This window comes from Typopeltis vanoorti, chromosome 11, assembly GCF_054136105.1.
Source record: "Typopeltis vanoorti isolate ZY-2024b chromosome 11, IOZ_Tvanoo_1.0, whole genome shotgun sequence".
Taxonomy (NCBI): domain Eukaryota; kingdom Metazoa; phylum Arthropoda; class Arachnida; order Uropygi; family Thelyphonidae; genus Typopeltis; species Typopeltis vanoorti.
In genome coordinates this window covers 6,265,716-6,286,937 of record NC_143559.1, presented here as the reverse complement: position 1 = coordinate 6,286,937, position 21,222 = coordinate 6,265,716, and the positions used below count along the sequence as shown (strand labels likewise).

At 35.2% G+C, this 21,222-nt stretch overlaps 1 protein-coding gene across 4 annotated transcripts in view; it reads left to right on the top strand.

Moving 5' to 3' along the window:
- Positions 1–21,222, top strand: part of Tsp97E (Tetraspanin 97E) — a 223,328-nt gene that overhangs the window by 172,809 nt on the left and 29,297 nt on the right. For all 4 annotated transcript variants that reach the window (XM_090400031.1, XM_090400028.1, XM_090400030.1 and 1 more), the window contains exon 5: positions 7,184–7,318. In XM_090400031.1, coding sequence (XP_090256157.1) covers positions 7,184–7,318 — 135 coding nt within the window. The remainder of the gene's footprint in view (positions 1–7,183; positions 7,319–21,222) is intronic.

Sequence of the window (21,222 nt, the reverse complement as noted above, 5' to 3'; positions counted from 1 at the left end):
AAGATTTTTTCATGCAGTCTGTTATGTTTGCCTCCCAAATTTGAACTGTTATCATAAGCTTGGCCGCATAAATCTGAAATGTTAATATTCAGTCATTTTAAATAATTTTTTATAAATTGAAATAGTCCTTGCCCAGTGGTATCTTCTACAGATTGAAAACCCAAAAAATGTTTATGAAAATCTGCTATATTTGTATCTTTATTTTGATTAACAATATATAACAATAATAATAACAATAACAATATTGTAATAACAATAGATAATTGTTCTGTGTGGCTTATATCTGGAGTAGTGTCAAGAATTAATGAATAATATTTCGCCTCTTTAATTATTTCTAAAATTTTTTGTTTTATAGCTTCAGAAATTATACGGATGATTTCATTTTGTGTTTTATCACCTAAATGATGATCAGTGTTCTGTTTTTGTGATGTTTGGATGCGATGCAAGTGTTCTGCCATTATCGAATCAAATTTAGCGACAGTTTCTACTAACTTTAAAAAATTGCCGTTATCATTTTCAGAACGTTTTTGAACCGTTTTTAATGTGTGCGGACCTTGTCTCGTGTATTTTTAGTATATGACTCAAATGTTGCCAATCATTACAATCGTATTTGTTAGTAAGTTGGAAATTTTGACTACCAAGTATTTTGCAATAATAACAAAAAACTGAATTTTGCGATTCTGAATAAACTAAATAACTTTGTAAAAGGTTTTCTCCATTTGCTAAAGTTGGATAATAGTATGAAATGGAAAATTTGCTGCCAGATTCATATTTGGGAAATTCTTTAACTAATTGACACAGGCAATGCTCAACTAAACAATCTCTAACTTTGGTAGTTATATGATTCGGGCAAGTACCTGGATCATTAACATTAAAATTTAAAGTAAAATTTGAAGTTTCATGTTTCGCTGAATCGGAATCCAATATTTCTTCTGCTGCTACTTCTGTAGACAGGCCAGTTTAATTTTCGCATATAACATTTGTTTCTTCATAGTTATCCTGTGTCCTCTCTTTTTCTGTAGTAGAGCTACACGGAGTATTTGCTTCGTCAGAACATTCTGTTCTTCGTTTTTTAAGTGGTCCTGAAGTTAAAAATTTATTCAGCGATCCAGACAATTTATGTTCCAGTTGTACTCGTTGCAATTGCCTTTTACTGTTTTGTGTCCAGATAACTTCCTTGGCTTTTTTTTCCGACATCTGGGGGTTAACATACTTGGTTAGACTTTAAAATAAGAAGAGCGTTAAAAGTTGTCCACCAAAATAAATAATAATTACTGAAATTTTCCCTTAAACTTATTTTTTAACCCCTATTATTTTTAAGGCGAATAGTCCAAAACTGACTTTTTTTTATTACAGAATTTGATATTTCAAATGTTTTGAATAATAAATATGCTTACATTTTAGGTATTTTTTTGAAAATTAGCAAGTAGAGATATTAATCACTAATTGATTTCTCAGTGATATTTATTTAATATTTTTTACATTCTGGTAATTGTTTAATAATGAAGAAATTTCTAGAATATTAAAATTATTTTGATAATTTTAATATTCGTATTTATATATTATAATAGAAGTATTTTAATAAAAAGCGTGAGTGCCCCTTAACATGAATTTGTTAAGGGGCACTCACGCTTCAGTAATATGATTGCCTTTTATAATAAAGTGACAAGAGCAGTTGATGAGGGAAAGACTGACTTTTTTTTTTTTTTTTTTTTGGATTTTGCAAAGGCATTTGGCAGGGTGCCACATGATAAGCTGATATTTAAAGTACAGCACATGGGTTTAAATGTCTGGTTAGTCAACTGGATTTAGGATTGGCTGTCTGATAGGTATCAGAAAGATGTGTATGGTTGGGAATATCAAGGAAGCAGAAGGTTACAAGTGGGGTTCCACAGGGCACACAGTACTGGGACCTGTATTGTTCAGCCTTTATATCATTGACATTGCAAATGGATTGCAAGAGGATATTCAGTTGTTTGCAGATGATGTGAAGCTGGAAAGGGTTATCAGTAATAGTGCAAATGTGGCAGCCCTGCAAGAGGATTTGAATAAACTAGACAGATGGGCAAATGAAATAGGGTGCTGTTTTAATGCAGCAAAATGTAAAGTCCTGAAGTTTGGGATACATCGATGGGAGTCTGCATACTTGATTGGAGGAGCAGTACTGGAGGAAATAGGGGAGACATGAAATCTGGGGGTAATGATTGATAGAAAACTGAAATTCAGGGAGCATGTTGCAAAGGTTGTGAAAGTAACCCAGATGATTGCTGCAATTCTGAGAAGGACGCTGACCTGCAGAGATAAAAGAGTTATCATTCTGTTGTATAAGACCCTGATCAGACCACGCTTAGATTCAGGACTGTACAATGTCAGTTATGAGGATAGGCTGAGGGAATTTGGACTGCAGAGTGTTGAATAGAAGGAGAGGTGATATAATTGAGACTTTTAAATTGTTGAGAGGCAGTTACAGGGTGAACATTAGGGAGTTCTTTTGCTTGGTAGAACAGCAGGAAAGAATGATGGCAAGGTCCATCCCTGGAAGTTTTGAAAGGAAGCTGTGAGCAATAGGGTGAGGATTGGTCTTTGCATGCAGGGTGGTTGTACCGTGAAATGCATAGCCTGAGAGAGTGGTGAGAGCAAGAACGGTCAGTGATTTGAAGGAGTGGTATGATGGACTTTGTGTTTTCCTGAATAATAATAATAATAACAACAATCATTTCTCTGCCTGCTGGCCACATAATGAAACAATTTCTTATGTTTAACCTTGGATTGCATTTCTAGTCTTTTCTTGCATTTCTTGTATTTCATTTTTGTGTTTCTTACTATACTAGTTACTTTCCTGGCCCAGGTCTCATATTCTTCATGCAACTGCTCTTCACCTTTCTTTATACTTTTTACACAATCTCTTTTTCATCTACAATTCCTGTTTCATTTCATTAGTCACCTGCTTTACACCAAATCATTATATCTTTTTCAGTTGAGGAATTCTATTTTTCATTGCCATTATAAATATTTCTCCACTATCCCATGTACTGTTGATATCCCTCCCTTGCAAATTTGCCATCCATGGAACTGTCCTCCAGGGCTGGCTCTACCTTCAGTGCAAGATGTGCATTTGCACAGGGTGACAAGTTTTTTGAGGGGCAGCAAAATTAGCATAAACTATATACAAAAAATAAGGGGGAAAAGGTGGCAAAATATGCTACTGCACAGGGCGAATAAATTCCTAGGGGCAGCTCTGACTGTCCCAAATTGATTTCTAAGATTATTATAGTTGCTTGCTTTTTAATTCCACATAAATTCCTTTCTCCTTGAATCTTCCAATGTCATTTTAGGCTCCATTTCAATACTACAATGTTACTCTCACCAATTGAGAGCGAGATTGATATCTCAGTTACAATGAGCTATTCTGATGCAAGGTCCAGATCTAAGACTCTAGATTCTCATGTTCCTTCTACTACATGTTACCTGAGATATTTATCTCTCACAAATTCCAGTAGTTTCTTTCCCTTATCACTGTTTGCTGCTTCCTCTGTCCAATTTATGCTAGTATAGTTAAAATCTTCCGTAATGATCACTCATTTCGCACTTATATTTTACATATATTCTACTGTTCTATTTTACTTACATTATTTTAATTTTAATTTTTTTTTTCTTTCTTTGAACCCATCATTGAACCTAAGCACACTGGGCAAACAAATTATGGAATGAAAACTTTATTCCTTAATTACTAAATATATGAAGAGCCAAAGGCTTCATTTTATTCCTTAATATTTTATTTTCTCCACCAGTTTAATTTTTTAATATTTTATGTTCTCCACCTTGTTAAGGAGCTCCCAAGACAGGAACACCTGGAGAGAGCATGTTAGGACTGCCACCTTTATAGTGCCTCAACAGTCTACAAAGGTGAAGAAGAAGCTTGATAGGTATAATGTGAACAGAGTTAGAGTGGATCACCTGCAATAAGTCATCAGATTCCATGGAGATATGTGAGCAATAATAATAATACTGCTTAATAGTAAAGAAAGTTGACGAGCTATGCAAAAAATGAGCAAAGACTGCATAAATTTACATTAACACAAATTTGGTGTGCAAAATTCTACAAGCCTGATACAATAATTCCTAATATTTCTAGTATTTGTATTGCTAGCCTGGTTTGGCCAAGTGGTTAGCGTATCCGCTCTCCAGCCAAAAGACTGCGGGTTCAAATCCCACACAGGTATGGATGTTTGTGATTGTCTGTGAAAATACTAGGTGGTCAGTAGATGGCATTGGCATAGATGATGAAGTTCACTGTAGTTGGTGGATTGAGTGGTAGAGACGAAGAGTTGTAGAGTAGATGTACTCCCTCAATGAGTCTTTGGACTCCCTGGAGGTGTCATGTAATAATAATAATATGGAGTTATATATATATCACCACCTGCTTTAATTATAACTTGGATTTCTTTTGGCCTCTGTCAATATGACTCATTATCACATGTGTCAAGTTTATTCCACTCTATACTTAAAAGATCCCTTAATTCTGCCAAATTTGTAAGGTGTTGATGTTTCTTCTTTATGGCCATTTCTAACATATCCCAGATTTTTTAGATAATATTCAGATTGGGTGAATTGGCTAGAGAATTGAGATGTGGAACATCTTTCTTGTGTTCTGCAAACCAATCCAGCACAGTTCTAGTTCAATGGATATGAGAGTTATTATCTTGAAACTCAGGAGCCACTATGTATCCTTCTTGTTCCAAAAACTGGACAAATGGCAATACTTCATTATTTAAAAGTGTCAGTTAATCCATGGATTTCATGCAATTGGACATCTCAATGAATGGGCCAATTCCAGTATTTGAAATACGGCCCCAAAACATGACACTGCAACCTCCTTTTTGCACAGCTCTTTGGACACATTCAGGTTTAAATGCTTCTCCAGTCTTTTAAGGCTAGTCACATTTGGAATTTATGGAGTATTGTAAGTCGAGCAGGATGAAATAGTGTTTTGAATAAAAAAAGAACAGGGAAGTTTTTTGTTGGGTGAGCATGCTTTGCCTTGCCACATGAAATGTGGCAAGGCAAAGCATGCTCAGCCAACATGAAAGTAAACGTAAATAATTGTAGCATTACTGTAGTTAAATTTAAAAAAAAAAAAATTCACAGAAAATTTCTCAAATTTAAACAGTTAAAAAAATCTTAAACCAAAAAATTCTTCAGCATTCACTTTACTAATATTCATAGTATCAACACCAACATGAATAATGTAGATCATCATGCAGACATTTAGACCTGATCGCTTGTTTTTGAGTGAACATCAGATTTTTGTCACAGCCACTACAGCCTATCTTACGTGTCCAAACTAATGGGGGTGTAGTTTATGATTTCTTCTGTCTCAGTGTGGTAGATCATCATCCTGCTTTTGTGTTATCTGACATTCCTTGCCAAGAGGATGCCTAATCTTAATCTTTCCTTCTTCTATTCTATCATTTCCTCCAATTTTGAAAATCGTTCTGATCCCTTTAACTTCCTATCTATGAAGCTTGGTTTCCTTCCTATAATATCCAAATTCCCTAACAGAAAAGTCATCTTCCTTGGCCACTTTAATCTCTACAATTCCCTTTTTCAAATTTCACTGACCAAGCTGGAAGAGAAGCAGAAATATTTGCTGTAAGCAAATGATTTAAAACAAATCATTCATCTCTCAACAGAATCCCTGACAATCCTCTCCACGCATCCCACACCCTGGATCTTTTCTTAAATAATTCTCCTTCTAGGTACATTGTTGAGATGACTGCTCCTTTTAGTAATTCAGAATCACAATCTCATACAAGTTTCATCTCTGGTGGAATGTCCTCCTCTCAGCCATTCACAACCTTCTGTAGTTTTGACATTACATCAGTGCCAGTCAGACTACTTTTTTCAGATTCAAATACTTATTCTGATCTTGTTACAGAAATTACCAATGTTGGAATGGAAGTTTTCATTCATCACTCTTCTCAAAATTTCCATGTCCATTCAAGTAAAGTGTTCCAGGGCAGTCCAAGACAAAAAAAAAAAAGTGCTTATTTGGAGTGACATGACCTATACTGAAGCCTACAGTACTAGCAAATCCACAATTAAAATAGCTGTCTGACTTTGATAGGGCTAAATATAGAAAAACTATTGCAAATTGCAAAATCATCCAAAGATAAGGCTGATTTTCTGGCTTCATTTTTCTCATCTCCTATATAAATATAAACAAATCATCTCCTTTATCTGGAACATCACATTGTATTCCTCATGTAGCTTTCTGTCTGGAATACATCAAAAGAATCTTGAACAACCTGGATGCTAAAAAGGTCAGTCCTGATGGAATCCCACCAGTTGCACTCAAGAGATATGCTCCTGAACTAACACTTGTTCTTTATCATTTGTACACTATATTATACTCAGGTGGCATCTACTACTCCAACAGCATGGAAGCAAGTCCACATACAGCAATTCAAAAAAAAAAAAAAAATGTGTGTATGGAAGAAATCAGTGTTTGCCAACTACTAACCTATTGGATGGCAAACAGTGATTTCTCCCATACACACATTTTTTTTCTTTTTATCTCCAACCCTATTCTATCTGGAGAACTGTCAACTAATGAATGACCATAATATCGATTTCACCAATTAAAATTCACAGCAAATCTGTTGGCCTGCATCACCTACTGCTGGGCACATGAAAAAGTTTGGAGGGTCTGGCATCACAAGCTTCTTCTCGGCAATTGCCATCTTATGGTCTGTGTGATAATAATATATTATATTTCTCTTTCATACAACTGACTGTACAGTTTATGACATTAGTTAATGACCTCCAATCATTCTTCCCTAAGATTCTGATAAGCATGTTAATTTGATGTTAACAAGATACTTTTTTTGGACAAGCATCTTGTTAACAAGTTATTATTTTTTTGGGGGTGGGTGGGGGGGGGGACTTGATAATACAGATCCTGCCTACAATTTTTCTGATCTAATGACACCAATCTGTACTATTCCCTACCCTACATAATACTACTGTATTATGGATGGGGAAAAAAGTTAACATTATTTTAATGGTATTATTAAAAAAAAAAAAAATTCGAAACATGAGGCTAATATTTAGAAATTCTAACTGTCCTCAAACTTGTATAAATTACTTGCATCCTTTTCACTTACTGATTTTTTTTTTTCAGATAATTTCTTGCTGTTCTCCAAACATACCTAAAGAGAACTGTGTTTGTCCTTTATGTTGGAGTGTATTAATTGGTGTAATGAATGATGCCTTGAAAATAAGTGGAGGTATTGGGCTATTTTTCAGCTTTACTGAGGTAACTTTTTTTTAAATGTCATTAAAGATTGATATATCAATATAATTAGTGTACTGAATTTTTTGCTACAGGGAAAAAAAAAATAATAATAATAACACAAGTTATATAACTTGCGTTATTGTTATTATTATTATTTTTTAATAATATAGGAATTCCTATAATAATTATACTCCAAAATAGTAACTTATAAGGAATGAAGAGAAATAATTATTGAAATGACCTCCACATTTTTGTTTCATGTAAATTTTTATTAATAATAGAGTTTGAGTGCCTCAACTTTTCAGTGATTCTGTTGAACTCAAAAGAAGAAAAAAAATATATATTTCAAGATTCTCAAAAGACCAGACTATTTGGCATGTTAATAATTTACTTCATATTAACTGTAATGAAAACTATTTTGAAGTAGCATGCAAAATGCATGTATTAGCTGTCAGTTCATGTTTATCTGTCTTAGTCAATAGGGTGTGATATTTCATAAAATCCTGTTATATATCTTAAGATAATTTCCACAGAGACCCACTGGACAGGTGAGAGAAAAATCGACATAAAAAAACTAGCATATTTTACTCAGGAAGGAAAGAGAAGGCATAGCAGTAATAATTTTTTAATGATTACTGCTATGCTAAAAAATAAATTCAATAGTTGATGTAAGGCCAATTTCCTCTAGAATCATCTCAGTAAGATTCAAAGCAAAAGAAAAAGGAATATATATATAAAAATAATAGAAGTTTATGTCCCAGACCAATCACATGAAGAGGAGGAATATAGTCAATTTCTTGAAAAACTGCAAGAAGAAATCAGGTGTGAACAAGTTCAAGAGATATCCTGATTATTATGGGAGATTTTAATGCAAAGATCAGTCAGTACTCTGAAGATAAAGCAGAAGTAATGGGAAAATTTGGTCCTAGAGAGAGGAGAGGACCTGATTAATTTTTGCAAAATAAATCAACTGTTAATCACAAATACCTTTTTCTACCACAGGCCACAACACAAATACACCTGGACATCACCAAATAATGAAATCAAAAACTGTATAGACAATATATTCTTTAATAAGAAATGGAAAACATTCATTCCAAAATGTCAAAACATTAACAAAAAATTGACATGGATACAGACCATGAACTACTATCAGCCAAACTAAAAATCAGTTTTGAAAGAAAGAGAATAAACCACGAAAAACAAAAGATGATAGATATCAAAAAACTTAATGATAGCTTGACCAGATCTAACTATCAGAGAACATTGAAAGAAAAATTCAATAATCTTGCTTTAGATACAGTCTCGGAGTCTTGGGAAAAATGGTAAAGAAATTATTAAAGAAACAGCAACAAATGTCTGGGCTACCAGACAAGAGTAAATAAAGAATGGCTTACACCAAAATTTTGGACTTATGGAAGAAAAAAAAGAATATCCAAAACTAACCTCTGAAAAGAAGATAATGAAGAAAATAGAATATTATGCAGAAATTTGAAAAAATAAATAGACAATAAATGCAAATTTAGCAAAAATCATACTTAGAAGAAAAAGCAGGAATGTGTGAAGTAGCATACAAAACATATGACTCCAAGACCATTTATGATTTCAGAAATAAAATTAAAAAGATAACTAGAACATACTCACCCAACCCAGTTTTCAATATTGCAAAAAGATGGAACCACAACATATAGCAGTGAAACAATAAAAGAAATATGGACTAATCATTTTAAAGAACCCTTCGCAGCTGAAGAAAACATAGATCAATATGTCTTCAACCCAGAAGAAACTTCTAATACAAAAGACATATTAAATGAAGAAATACATAGAGCAATCAAACAAATGCAAAATAATAAAGCACCAGGCATAGACAACATTCAAAAATAGCTTCTGCAAAAGGGAGAGAAAGCATAATAAATTACCTAAAGCAACTGTTCAACAAAATACTAAAGAAAGGAAATTTACCAACAGAGTGGAGAACAGGCCAGATCATACCCATTCACAAAAAAGGAGATATCAGATCATACACTAACTGTATACCTATCGCTCTTCTAAGCCACTGCTATAAAATATTCATCAGGGTTCTTCAACATTCCTATGAAGAACAGATGAAAGAAGAGCAAATGGGATTTAGAAATAGGAAAAGCGCAATAGATGCAATTTTTACATTAAACAGATTAGCAGATCTTATGAGAGACAAAAATAAAAAAAAAACTCTACTGTTATTTTATTGACTTCAAACAGCTTTTGACTCAATAAACAGAAGCAAATTCATTAAATTTCTAGAAAACAGAGGGTTCAACAAATGCCTATTAAATTGTATCAAGAATTGCTATTCAGAAACATGCAATAGTTAAATGCAAAAACATAGAAACAGATCAAATAGATCAATTAAAAAAGGAGTTGTGCAAAGCCCATTGTCACATACTTATTCAACCTGTACCTAAAAGAATTAGTAGACAAAGGACTACAGATGTGTGAAGGCATAACTGTAAATGGAAGAAATATAACACATTTAAAGTATGCTGACAACATAGTTATCACTACAGACAGCCAAGAAAAATTAGAAAATATCCTGACCGAGCTGCATCAAACAAGTAAGAAATATGATATGAAAATCAACTTCAGTAAAACAAAACTAATGTAATATTGTTGGATTAATAGTGTTGGATTCTGATTATGTAGAGATTAGAGTAATTATTATTTGCTTCAGAATCCAACATGATCTTCCATCACAAAGGCTATACTTGTAAATAATATTTAATGTAAACAACTTATTTTACAATTTAATATTCATATAACTACTTTAATTTTGTCTAATATCTAATTATTTAATCAAAGATATATGTATTAATAGTGATAAGACTGTATTAAATATCATTAAGCTATTTTAATTATTATTATGTTAATATTATAAGAACTTGTATTTGATAATTTAACTGCGCATTAATTGAAATATAAATATTCTTTATTTATTCCTGTTTGTGAAAGTTTAACATTATGCAATAGCTGAATTTTATTATATTTTGTTTTGTTGTCATGGAAACGTATGTAAGTGAGCGAGCACGTTTTGGAACACCACGTAAGGTTTATTGAAAAGAGTTAAAGTGATCTCGAGAACAATTTAGGCGGGAAAAACGCATATAAAAAGTGAGGAACGCTGGTAAAAAAGGAGAGAGCATTAGAGATTAGAGAGGGATTGGCATTAGGTTGGAAGCGGAGCATTCGGCATTCGAAAATCACAGTGCGATAATAGCGAGCCGGCAAGTCACTCAAGCAGCTAAATAAAGTCTACTAGTCGAGAAGCGGTTAGCTTATAAAAGTTTCAGAATAACAAATAAAGCTACGGAAGATAGCTAAGTGATACAGATAGACTAGCGATTACTTGAGTTGAGATTTAATTTCAGGGCCGACCTTTCAAGGACACACAGCACCAGTTGCGGAGAATTAACTGAAGTGTAAAATTAAAAGTGTTTGTTTGTAAAGAGGTGTTACTGAAATTTTTATTGTATTTAAAGCTTAAAGAACTATGAGATATTGATGTGAATGATCATTAAGGAACTTTATTAAATAGCTAAAAGGACTGTATTACAGATAACAGAATTACCATTGTCTGAGTTTGCATGACTTTATTATCAGAAAGGCTGAAGTGTTTATAATAACTTATTTAGTATTTTGATCTTAAGTGTATAATTTGTGATTTTAAAATTAAATGTTTGTTTTTGTTTATCTAAAGTTGTATTTTGCCTGAATTTCTTTTACTGCACCATTCATAAAATATTCGAACCAAGGCGGGCGAATTAAGTTAAATATACTCGGCCAGTATATATATTAAGGAGAGATAGTTGAGGATTGATTTATCTTCAATTCTTGAACTAATCCAGATATAGAGTGGCGCAGTCTATAAATATAAATTTTCTCTATATTTGTATTAGAAATCAACTTGCAACTTATCAAATGGTTAAGAACATCGTAATAGTAATCATGTCGGATCCAAGGTATAGATTAAGAAGAACTAGGATCCAACAATAGGAAGAAAAAGGGAAGCAATCCAAATGAAAATAGGAAACAATAATATAGCCTGCTTTCATTTAGGAGTGCCCCTTTTTCACAATGTCATTGGCTTTTTACTCAAAACTTAGGGCATTACTGATGTGTTATAAAAAGCTGATATATGAAGAATGATATAGGAGGAAAATTCAGACATACCATTTTGGATGTTGTTGTTGGCTGTCTCCTTATCCTGGCGATATGCATTCATCTGCTGTTAAGCTGTTAAAGGAAGAGATTTTGGGAAAAGTCGGGGTAAAGCAATGTGGGAGAATCATTTGAAAAAACCTGGGTTTTTATATATATAATATTATTATTATTATTAAGGGTGGTCAGAGAGTGCTTTGGAAGGGGGGGTGAGAGAAGGATCTGAAATAGAAACTATTTTTGGGGGAAGAGAAAGGATTGGTGGGAAAATGTCAGGGGTGGGAGTAACAGGGTGTGAGCCGTTTCGACAGTGTGTCGTCTTTGGAACTCATGGGGGAAGTGGAGGCTGTATCATGTCGGCTTGGTGTTTCTGTCTTTGGTGTGCTTGTGTTATTTGCAATGTGGAAGAATCATTTGAAAAAAACCTGGGTTTTTATATATATAATATTATTATTAATGGTGGGCAGAGAGTGCTTTGGAAGGGGGGGGGTGAGAGAAGGATCTGAAATAGAAACTATTTTTTGGGGAAGAGGAAGGATTGGTGGGAAAAGGTCAGGGGCGGGAGTAACAGGGTGTGAGCCATTTCGACAGTGTGTCGTCTTTGGAACTCATGGGGGAAGTGGAGGCTGTATCATGTCGGCTTGGTGTTTCTGTCTTTGGTGTGCTTGTGTTATTTCCTATTTGTTGGAGTTGTGACCTAATTTTTATGGAGGTTATGGAGCTTCCAACTCTCAGAGATTATGTAGGGTCGGTGGACATTTATGGAGTGTTTGTCACATTTATGGCTATCGTTTCCAATGTTCTAAGCATTGTTTCATTATCTTGTATGTCTAATATTATGGCCTTGTTGATTTGCGGAGTATGTTTCTGTTCAATGGCATGCACTTCTATTTCTATTTAAATGCTCTGGAATAGGGATGTTACAGTTGCCGAAGTAATCTTGTAGTCTTGCCCATAAAGACCTGATAGTAGAACCTGTGTAGGTGACATCGCAGTCTTTTTGAGAAGGAAATTTGTAAACTACGTTGGGATGTTCTGATATTATTTTTGTGTGTGTGTGTGTTTTAGAAGTGTTGCTAATTTTTGGTTCATAATGAACACCACTTTATAGTCAGTTTGTTTGAAAATGTATTTGTAGGCTTTGTATGTGTTCTGGATGTATGGCAGTTTGATAATTTTTTGTGTTGGGAAGTTTATGTTGGAAAGTTACAATCCACCAGTTGTTGGATTGTTTTGCCTCGTTTTTACCATTCTAGCCGCTGAATATACAGAATCAATAATGGATGGATAACAATGGGCAGCTACAAAAAATATGGAACAATAAAAGATTAAGCAAAGAACTCAAATTAAAGATATATAAAACAGAAGCAGTGACATTTTTATGGTTTTTACTAATGCCAGAAGTATCCAAAATAAAGGAGATGAATTGGTGGCACTGATAGCATCAGCCTCGTCAAAGATTATTGGGATCTCAGAGACATGGTTGACAGAATATGATATAATAACAGGAAATGAAGTAGCAGGATACAGTATTTTTCGGCAGGATAGGAAAGGAAAATGTGGTGGTTTAGTACTGTTTATGGCTAGTGATGACTTATGCCCTATAAGAGTGGAGGCATTGGAAAGCAGTGACACTAATGGTTTTGAAAGCATATGGTGTGAGTTAGAAGTGACCAAGACAGGATGTTTAGTAGGGTGTTGCTCCAAACCAAGGAGCACAGAAGGTGGGGAGCAGGAAATGGTTAGGCAGTTGAGCTTGGCAAATGCAAGAAGAATGATTGTTATGGGAGGTTTTAACTACAGCATTATAAGCTGGGAAGAGGAAAATGCATGTAGTAATAAAGGAATGGAATTTCTAGAATTTTTGAGGGACAAATGTCTTACACAACATGTAATAGAGGGAACAAGAGGTTCAAGATTTTTGGTCATAGCATCAGAAGAGCTAATAATAACTGAGATAACATCTCTCCCACCAGTTGGAGAGAGTGACCATGTGGTTTTGACTTGGGAGATGAATAGACATGCAGGAGTATCAAAGAAAAGGGAACGTATGTGGAATTATAAGTCAGGTGATTATAATAGTTTTAGATATCAAATTGGGGCAGTTTCATGGAAGATGGAATTGGAAGGCCAGGATATCATTTGTGCTTGGGAAATTGTGAAGGAATATTTGTTAGCAGCAACAATAAGCTGTATTCCACAAGTGAAGAAGCAGACACAATTTAGTGTAAAGTGGATGACAAACAATATCAAACAGGAACTGCAGTTGAAAAAGAGATTATGGAAGAGACATAAGGAGACAGGTTGAGGGCAGATGCACGAAGAATATAAGACACAGGCCAGGAGAATGGCTAGTATTGTGAGGAAGGCAAAACTGTAATATGAGAAGAGATTGGCATTAAGATCCAAAGAAAATCCTAGGGAATTTTTTAGCTAGTAAGAGGAGAAATGATTGTGGGATAAAAATTTGAATAGAGTGACTGATGCAGAGGACGTAGTGGATTTCTTCAGTGAGCACTTTATTGGAGTATTAGATTGTGGAGAAGAATGTTTTAATACTAGAGGGACAGGGCAGGTTCAGGATTTAGAGGTGCAAGCAGAGGGTGTGTTCCAAATACTGTGTACTCTGAATGTCAGTAGAGCTGCAGGACCGGATGGTATTTCACCACGGGTTTTGAGAGAATGTGCTAAAGAACTGACAGCTCTATTGACCAGGCTCTTCAATAAAAGTCTGGCTGTAGGAAAGATACCCAAGGAATGGAAGGAAAGTATGCCGTTGCATAAGGGTTGCAGACTGGAAGTGTCTAATTATAGTTTGTGTGTCATCAGTAGTTGTTAAGGTCTTGGAGAAATTAGTGAGAGTAATGTTATCTGTGAGAGTCAACATGGATTTGTTAGGGGGGATTTTGCTTTAGTAATATGATTGCCTTTTATGATAAAGTGACAAGAGCAGTTGATGAGTGGAAGGCATATACTGGCATTTTTTTGGATTTTGCGAAGACATCTGATATTTAAGTTGCAGCACATGGGTTTAAATGTCGAGTTAGTCAACTGGATTCAGGATTGGCTGTCTGATAGGTATCAGAGAATTGTGAATGGTGAGGCAATATCAAGGAATGATGTGAAGCTGGGAAGGATTATCAGTAATAGTTCAGATGTGGTAGCCCTGCAAGCAGACGTGAATAAACTGGATAGACAGGCAAATTAATAGGGTGTCGGTTTAATGCAGCAAAATGTAAAATCTTGAAGTTTGGGATACATCAATGGGAGGCTGAATACTCGATTGGAGGAGCTGTCCTAAGGAAGTAGGGGAGACAAGAGATCTGGGGGATGATGATTGATAGAAAACTGAAATTCAGGGAACATATTGCAAAGGTGTTGAAGGTAACCCAGAGGATTGCTGCAATACTGAGAAGGTTGCTGACCTGCAGAGATAAAAGAGTTATCATTCATTTGTATAAAACCCTGATAAGACCACACTTAGACTATTGTTCTCAAATTTGGTCCCTAGGATTTGAAGGGGATAAATTAACTGTGGAAAGGATACAGAGGCTAATAACAAAGATGGTTTCAGGGCTGTACAATATCAGTTATGAGGATCGGCTGATGGAATGTGGACTGCAGAATTTAGTGGATAGAAGAAGTAGAGGTGATATGATCGATACTTTTTAACTGTTGAGAGGCAGTTACAGGGTGGACATTGGGAAGTTCTTTTGCTTGGTGGGACAGCGAGAAGGAGCAATGGCAAGGGGCCATCTCTGGAAGTTTTGAAAGGAAGCTGTTTGCAAGAGGGTGAGGAGTGGTTTCTTTGCTTGGATGGTAGTTGAACCGTGGAATGCATTGCCTGGGAGAATGGTGAGAACAAGAACGGTCAATGAGTTTAAGGTGTGGTATGATAGACTTTGTGTTTCCTAAGAAGAAGAACCTCCCACGATGAGTCTCTTGACTCCATGGAGGCCTAAATAATAATAATAATAATTCCCACAGTACTCTATGGCTCTGAATGCTGGATCTTAAGAAAAAAAGAAATGGATAAACTCATTGCTTTTGAAATGAAATGCCTATAAAAAATCAATAGAGCAAACCGGACAGAAAGAAAAATAAATGAAAAAGTCAGAGAAGAACTTAACTTTAAGGAAATAAATTACAGCACTAAAATGGAGCCAACTAAGCTGGTTTGGACATGTTTCAAGAATGAACCCAGAAAGACTACCAAACATATTAAATGGCAGAATTGAAGGACAGCCTAGCAAAGGAAGACCAAGAAAAAAATGCATTGGCATGATTAATGAAAGTACCCACTTAAACTCCATAATAGAACTTCATAAAAAGACAGCAGACAGAAAGAAATGGCAAAAATTCGTCTTTGAGGAACTCAACCTGCCATGAGCAGATGATAAGAAGAAGATAATTCCAGACCAAATTAATTAATCTGAAGCCATTCATTTGTAGTCAATTATTTATCTCAGCTGATATTTAGGTCAGTTGATGTCTTTTGGTTGAAAAGAATTGGATTCAAATCCTGTTTTCTAAGATGAGAACCTCTATAAGAGCTTTTCAGCTGAAGTAAGTTTGCCTGTCTCATATGCAGGGGGTGGCAGGGTCTTCTTTCAGAAATTTGAGATTTTCATTCTGTAAAACAGACAGTTTTGTAGACATAATACACTAGCCTCATAGCCTTAGTTGCTTCAATCATAACTCCACATATTCCAAACAGTTTAATTATCTAATTTCTTTTTATTAAATGGAGTGCACCATTATCCACAAACTACAGATAGAATTTGAGATTAACACAAGATCGTTTACATAAAGAGAAGACATATAGGACAAGAGTACAAATCCTGAAGTACTTGGATGCTAGTAAGGAAATCAGAAGAAAGAAACCTGCTAATCGAGTTGCAAAGTACAGATGGCAGATCTCTTAAGTTACGTAGACCTCTATTCCAGATCCAATCAAATGCTTTGCAAATGTCAAGAGTGACCATGAGAGTTTCTGTAGTCATATCTGTGACTTGTGTGGAGGTGATTAATGTTGGCCAGGAGATTCTCTGTGGATTAGAAGTGGTGGAATCTATAGTGGTGGTCACTTGTCACCTAGATGGAATGCCTAGGTAGTAAAGAAGTTGACCATCTCCATTATTTTCCAGAAGTGTGCAGACAATAATACGATGGGTAACTTATCTCTGTTTTTCAGAATTTTATGACTGTAGGTTTACTTCTGTACTCTAGAATAGATGACATATAAGATTTGATTGTCAAAAATGCACGATGAGTTTTAAATCTGGAGCACAATTTTTGAGTACATTTGAGTGAGGATTAGAAGACATTCTGGTATCCAAGTTATCTTTTTCTTTTGCCTTTCTAACAGAAACCCAGAGAAGGTATGCAGCAAACTACAATTGAAGGTTATATTCCTCTGACAGTGAATCAAGAGGAATAAATCCTTGAGGTGAACTTTTTTATCTTTTGGATAAGTTATGATGGTAAATGTGAGAAGGGTTTTGAAGCTTGGAAGGACAGAAGTTGCACCTAGTGGTCTGAGACTAGAAGGAATAACGCTATTTGAGCCAGAGTTCAGTTTTCTGTACTTTCCCCTTTCAGAATCATTTAAAATTATTACTAAATCACTTAAGAAGTTGACAACGTATATAAGAATATAAATTAAATAATACTTTAATAAATATTTCCGATGTTTCGACAACGTCACGTTGCCATCTTCAAAAGGAACTTACAAAAAAGCACGTGCACATAGGCACTACAACACAGTAACTGTATGGGTTTTCTGTAGACTGTGAAGGTCAAAGATCCATTTGGTTGTCTTGTAACCAGGGTGTCTAGAAAGGGCAGACTGTTGTTACTTTCTACTTCTGTTTTGAATTGTATGTGGGCTGTTCAAATGAGACAGGAAAGTGCATCAAGCATTCTTGCCACTTGGTGAATGTCTCCATGAAAATGTTAGTGTGGGGGGCAAGAAAAAGGGGATCCTATGGCCATACCCTCGAATTGTTTGTAGAATTTTCCTTGCCAAACAAAATAGCTCAAGTTCATGGCGAACCGAAGCAGAGCTGATATATATCAGGAGGAAATTCTGCTTGGACAATTGCCATGGTGTCCCTACAAGGAAGGGGAAGATCTGGAAAGTTCTGATAAGCACCTTCTTACATCCTTGTTTGTTCTTTCTTGTGGTTATATCAGTTGCTTTAATGTCATTTTGTTCTAAGTGTTTATCAAAACTCTCCAAGCCCCCCCCCCCCTTGTATATGTCTTTCCCAAATCTACAAAACATAAGCACAGATCCTTGTTACATACTCATGCTTTCATAACTAGTTGGGTTGGCCAGAACTCAGTTTATTCTTCATTCGCTGCCTCTGATAAAAAATTCATGTCCTCATATGTAGTGATATAAAAAAACAAAATGAAATAAAAAAGAATAAAGAAACATGTTATTATACATTATTATTACATTTCACATGTTATTATACATTATTATTAAATTTCATGACGGCCGGGGCGTTGCCCGGTTAAACAAGGCCCCCATTGTTTTTGCCAGGGAACCAGGGCGAACAGCAAAAAGTCAGCTACTGGAACAAATCTGAAAACAAACCCCAACTCAACATCACCAGAGTTAAAGATCGGTACTATCAACATAAGAAGCCTGAATGGCAAAGAAATAGAGCTAGCGGAAAAATTAGATAAGTACCAGATCGACATAATAGGGGTGACTAAAACAAAAAAGACAAAAACTGGTGAGATCTTTCTGAGCAATAAATACAAAATGTTATATTCAGGCAATGACAATCAAGGAAAAGAAGGAGTAGCCATAGTATTCAACACAAAATACGAGCCTCATCTTCTTGAATGGCAGGCAGTGTCAAGTAGAGTGATTTGGGCAAATATTAGAATGGGGAACTGGACAATGAGACTTATTTGTGCCTATGGTCCCACAGAAGGTTCTACTAAGGTAGAAGTGGAGGAATTTTTTGAGGCTCTAGAGAAAGCTACTGACACAATGAAAAAGGAAAAGTTGGTCCTTGTTAGGGATCTAAATAGCAGAGTAGGGAGTGATTGTCAGACATACAAAAATGTTTTGGGAAAATTAGGAAAAAAGAGTTAAGCTAATAATAATGGCAAATACCTGTTGGATTTCTTCTCAGGACATGGACTGGTTATTACTAGCACCATGTTCCAACATAAAAATGTGCACAAATTCACATGGAGAGAAGAGGCAAGGAATAAGAAAAGCCTCATTGACTATGTTATTGTTGATAATGATGTTTTCTCCCTGGTGCAGGACACCAGAGTGTACAGAGGATTTGAAATTGGAAGTGATCACTATTTGGTCTTGAGCAGGATAAAATTGAATTTCATATTGAAAAGAATAACATGTAAAAAAGTTTTAAAGCGAATAAAAGTTGAGCAGCTCTCAAATGTGAACTGTAGACTAAAATACGTAAAGATTATTGAAGAAAAAATGAAAGAGTTTGAGAACAGGAACCAAACCTTGCAGATTCAGTGGCAAGCATTGAAGAAAACCCTGATTGATTCAGCTAGAGAGGCATGTGGTGAAGTTGTCTGCAAGGATAGGAAAATTAGAACTCCACAGGAAGTTAAAGAGGCAGTGAAAGAAAAGAAGAAAGCATATCAAAAGTTCCTGGCAAATAAGTCAGCTTGTGCTCTTAGAGAATACAGAGACAAATGTAAGAAAGCTAAACAGTGTGTAAAACTAGCTAAACAAAAGTCAGTGGAGAACTTTAGCAAGAACATAGAAAATAAATATCAAGAAGGTGGCAAAATATTCTGGAAGTTGTTGAAGAAGCTTAGGAATCGAGGAAAGAGTGCTGTAAAAGGAGTTAGAGATGATAAAGGTGACATGAAAACGGGAGAAAAAGATATCCTTGAAGTATGGAGTAATTACTTTGAAAATTTGCTAAATGAAACAAGCAGTGATGACAGCACAGTGATAAAAAAAACACTGACCAGGCATGCAGTCAGGAATACATATCCATACTTGAAGTAGAAAAAGCCATCAAAGGCTTGAAATGTGGAAAGGCAGCAGGAGTAGATGATATTCAACCGGAAATATACTGAAGTATGGTGGTATAAGAGTCTTACAGTGGCTGCACTGCATAGTTCAGAAAGCCTGGACAGAGGGTCGACTTCCAAACGATTGGAGTAGAGCTCTCATAGTACCCATATATAAAAAGGGAAATAAAACTGAATGTGAGAATTACAGAGGTATATCCCTACCGAGTGTTTCTGGTAAGATATATATATATGTAAGTATACTTGAGAAACGGTTGAGAAGAATTGTGGAAGAAAAGCTTGGTGAAGAACAAGCTGGATTCAGGTAAAATAGAGGCTGTCAGGATCAGATCGTCACTTTACGACAAATAGTGGAGAAATCATGGGAATATAACAAAGATCTGTATTTAAGTTTTGTCAATTTGGAAAAGGCATATGACAAGGTGCCAAGAAAGAAGCTATTCAATACGCTACAGTTATATGGTGTGTCAATGGGGCATTATATCAAGCAATAGTTAGTCTTTATTTGAGTTGTAAGTCAGCAGTTAGAATTGAAGGAAGTACAGGAAGATGGTTTAATGTTAAATCTGGTGTGAGACAAGGATGTACATTATCCCTTGTGTTATTCGTTATCTATATGGATCACATTATGAAGGAAAGTGGTATTAAACATGATATCAAAATTGGAGATGTTAATGTCAGCTCTTTGCTTTTTGCGGATGATATTATATTTCTAAATAAATCCGCTACAAGTCTGCAAGATTCTCTGACTAAATTGAATAACTGTTGTAACAGATATGGTATGATGCTCAGCAACAAAAAGACAAAGACAATGAAAATAGGCAGAATCATTGAAAATGTCAACCGTGTTGTGAATGGAGAACCGGTGGAGCAAGTAAAACATTTCAGCTACTTAGGCACAATTTTTAGTGAATATGGTAAATTAAATATGGAAATAGACAACAGAATCAGCAAAGTTGGTATGGTGGGAAGTCAATTGAATAAATTCATATGGAATAAGAGAGAAATTAGTCGAAACACTAAATTAGCTGTATATAAGACAGTGTTCAAACCAGTTTTAACTTATGGATCTGAGAGCTGGGTCAGAAGCAAAACACTTGACCAAAGACTAGAGACCGCAGATATGAGAGTCCTGAGAAAGATTAGAGGCGTGAACAGATGGCATCAATGGCAATATCATATTAAAAATGAGGATATTAGGAAAGAACTTGACATTGTCAGCATCCAGGAATGCGTTAGCAGGAAAATGACCCAGAGGAAGACCAAGAATTAGGTGGATTGATACTGTACAAAGTGCCTTAGACGATAGAAATATAAGATCTGATAATGTTGGAGTCTTGACAAGTAACAGACTGATTTGGAGGAAAATTGTAGATAGGAAGTTAATAATGATGTAAATTTTTCATGTAGTACTATCATATTCTGTACACCCCTTGAGAGTACATAGCAGGAATTTGATGATGATGATGATTACATTTCACCTCCAAGGAGTGAAAGGACTCATCACAGGAGGACACTGTGCATGCACCACACAATCTGTCCACTTAATCCTCAATCTACATATTATGCATCTCCGAGTGGTATTCTTGTTTGTAAATATTATTTGCCTTCAGGCTGATTTGTCTTTTTGTCTTTTATACAAGATAAAAAATTCATGTTCTCAAGAGATCCTGAAGAAATTATTTGAT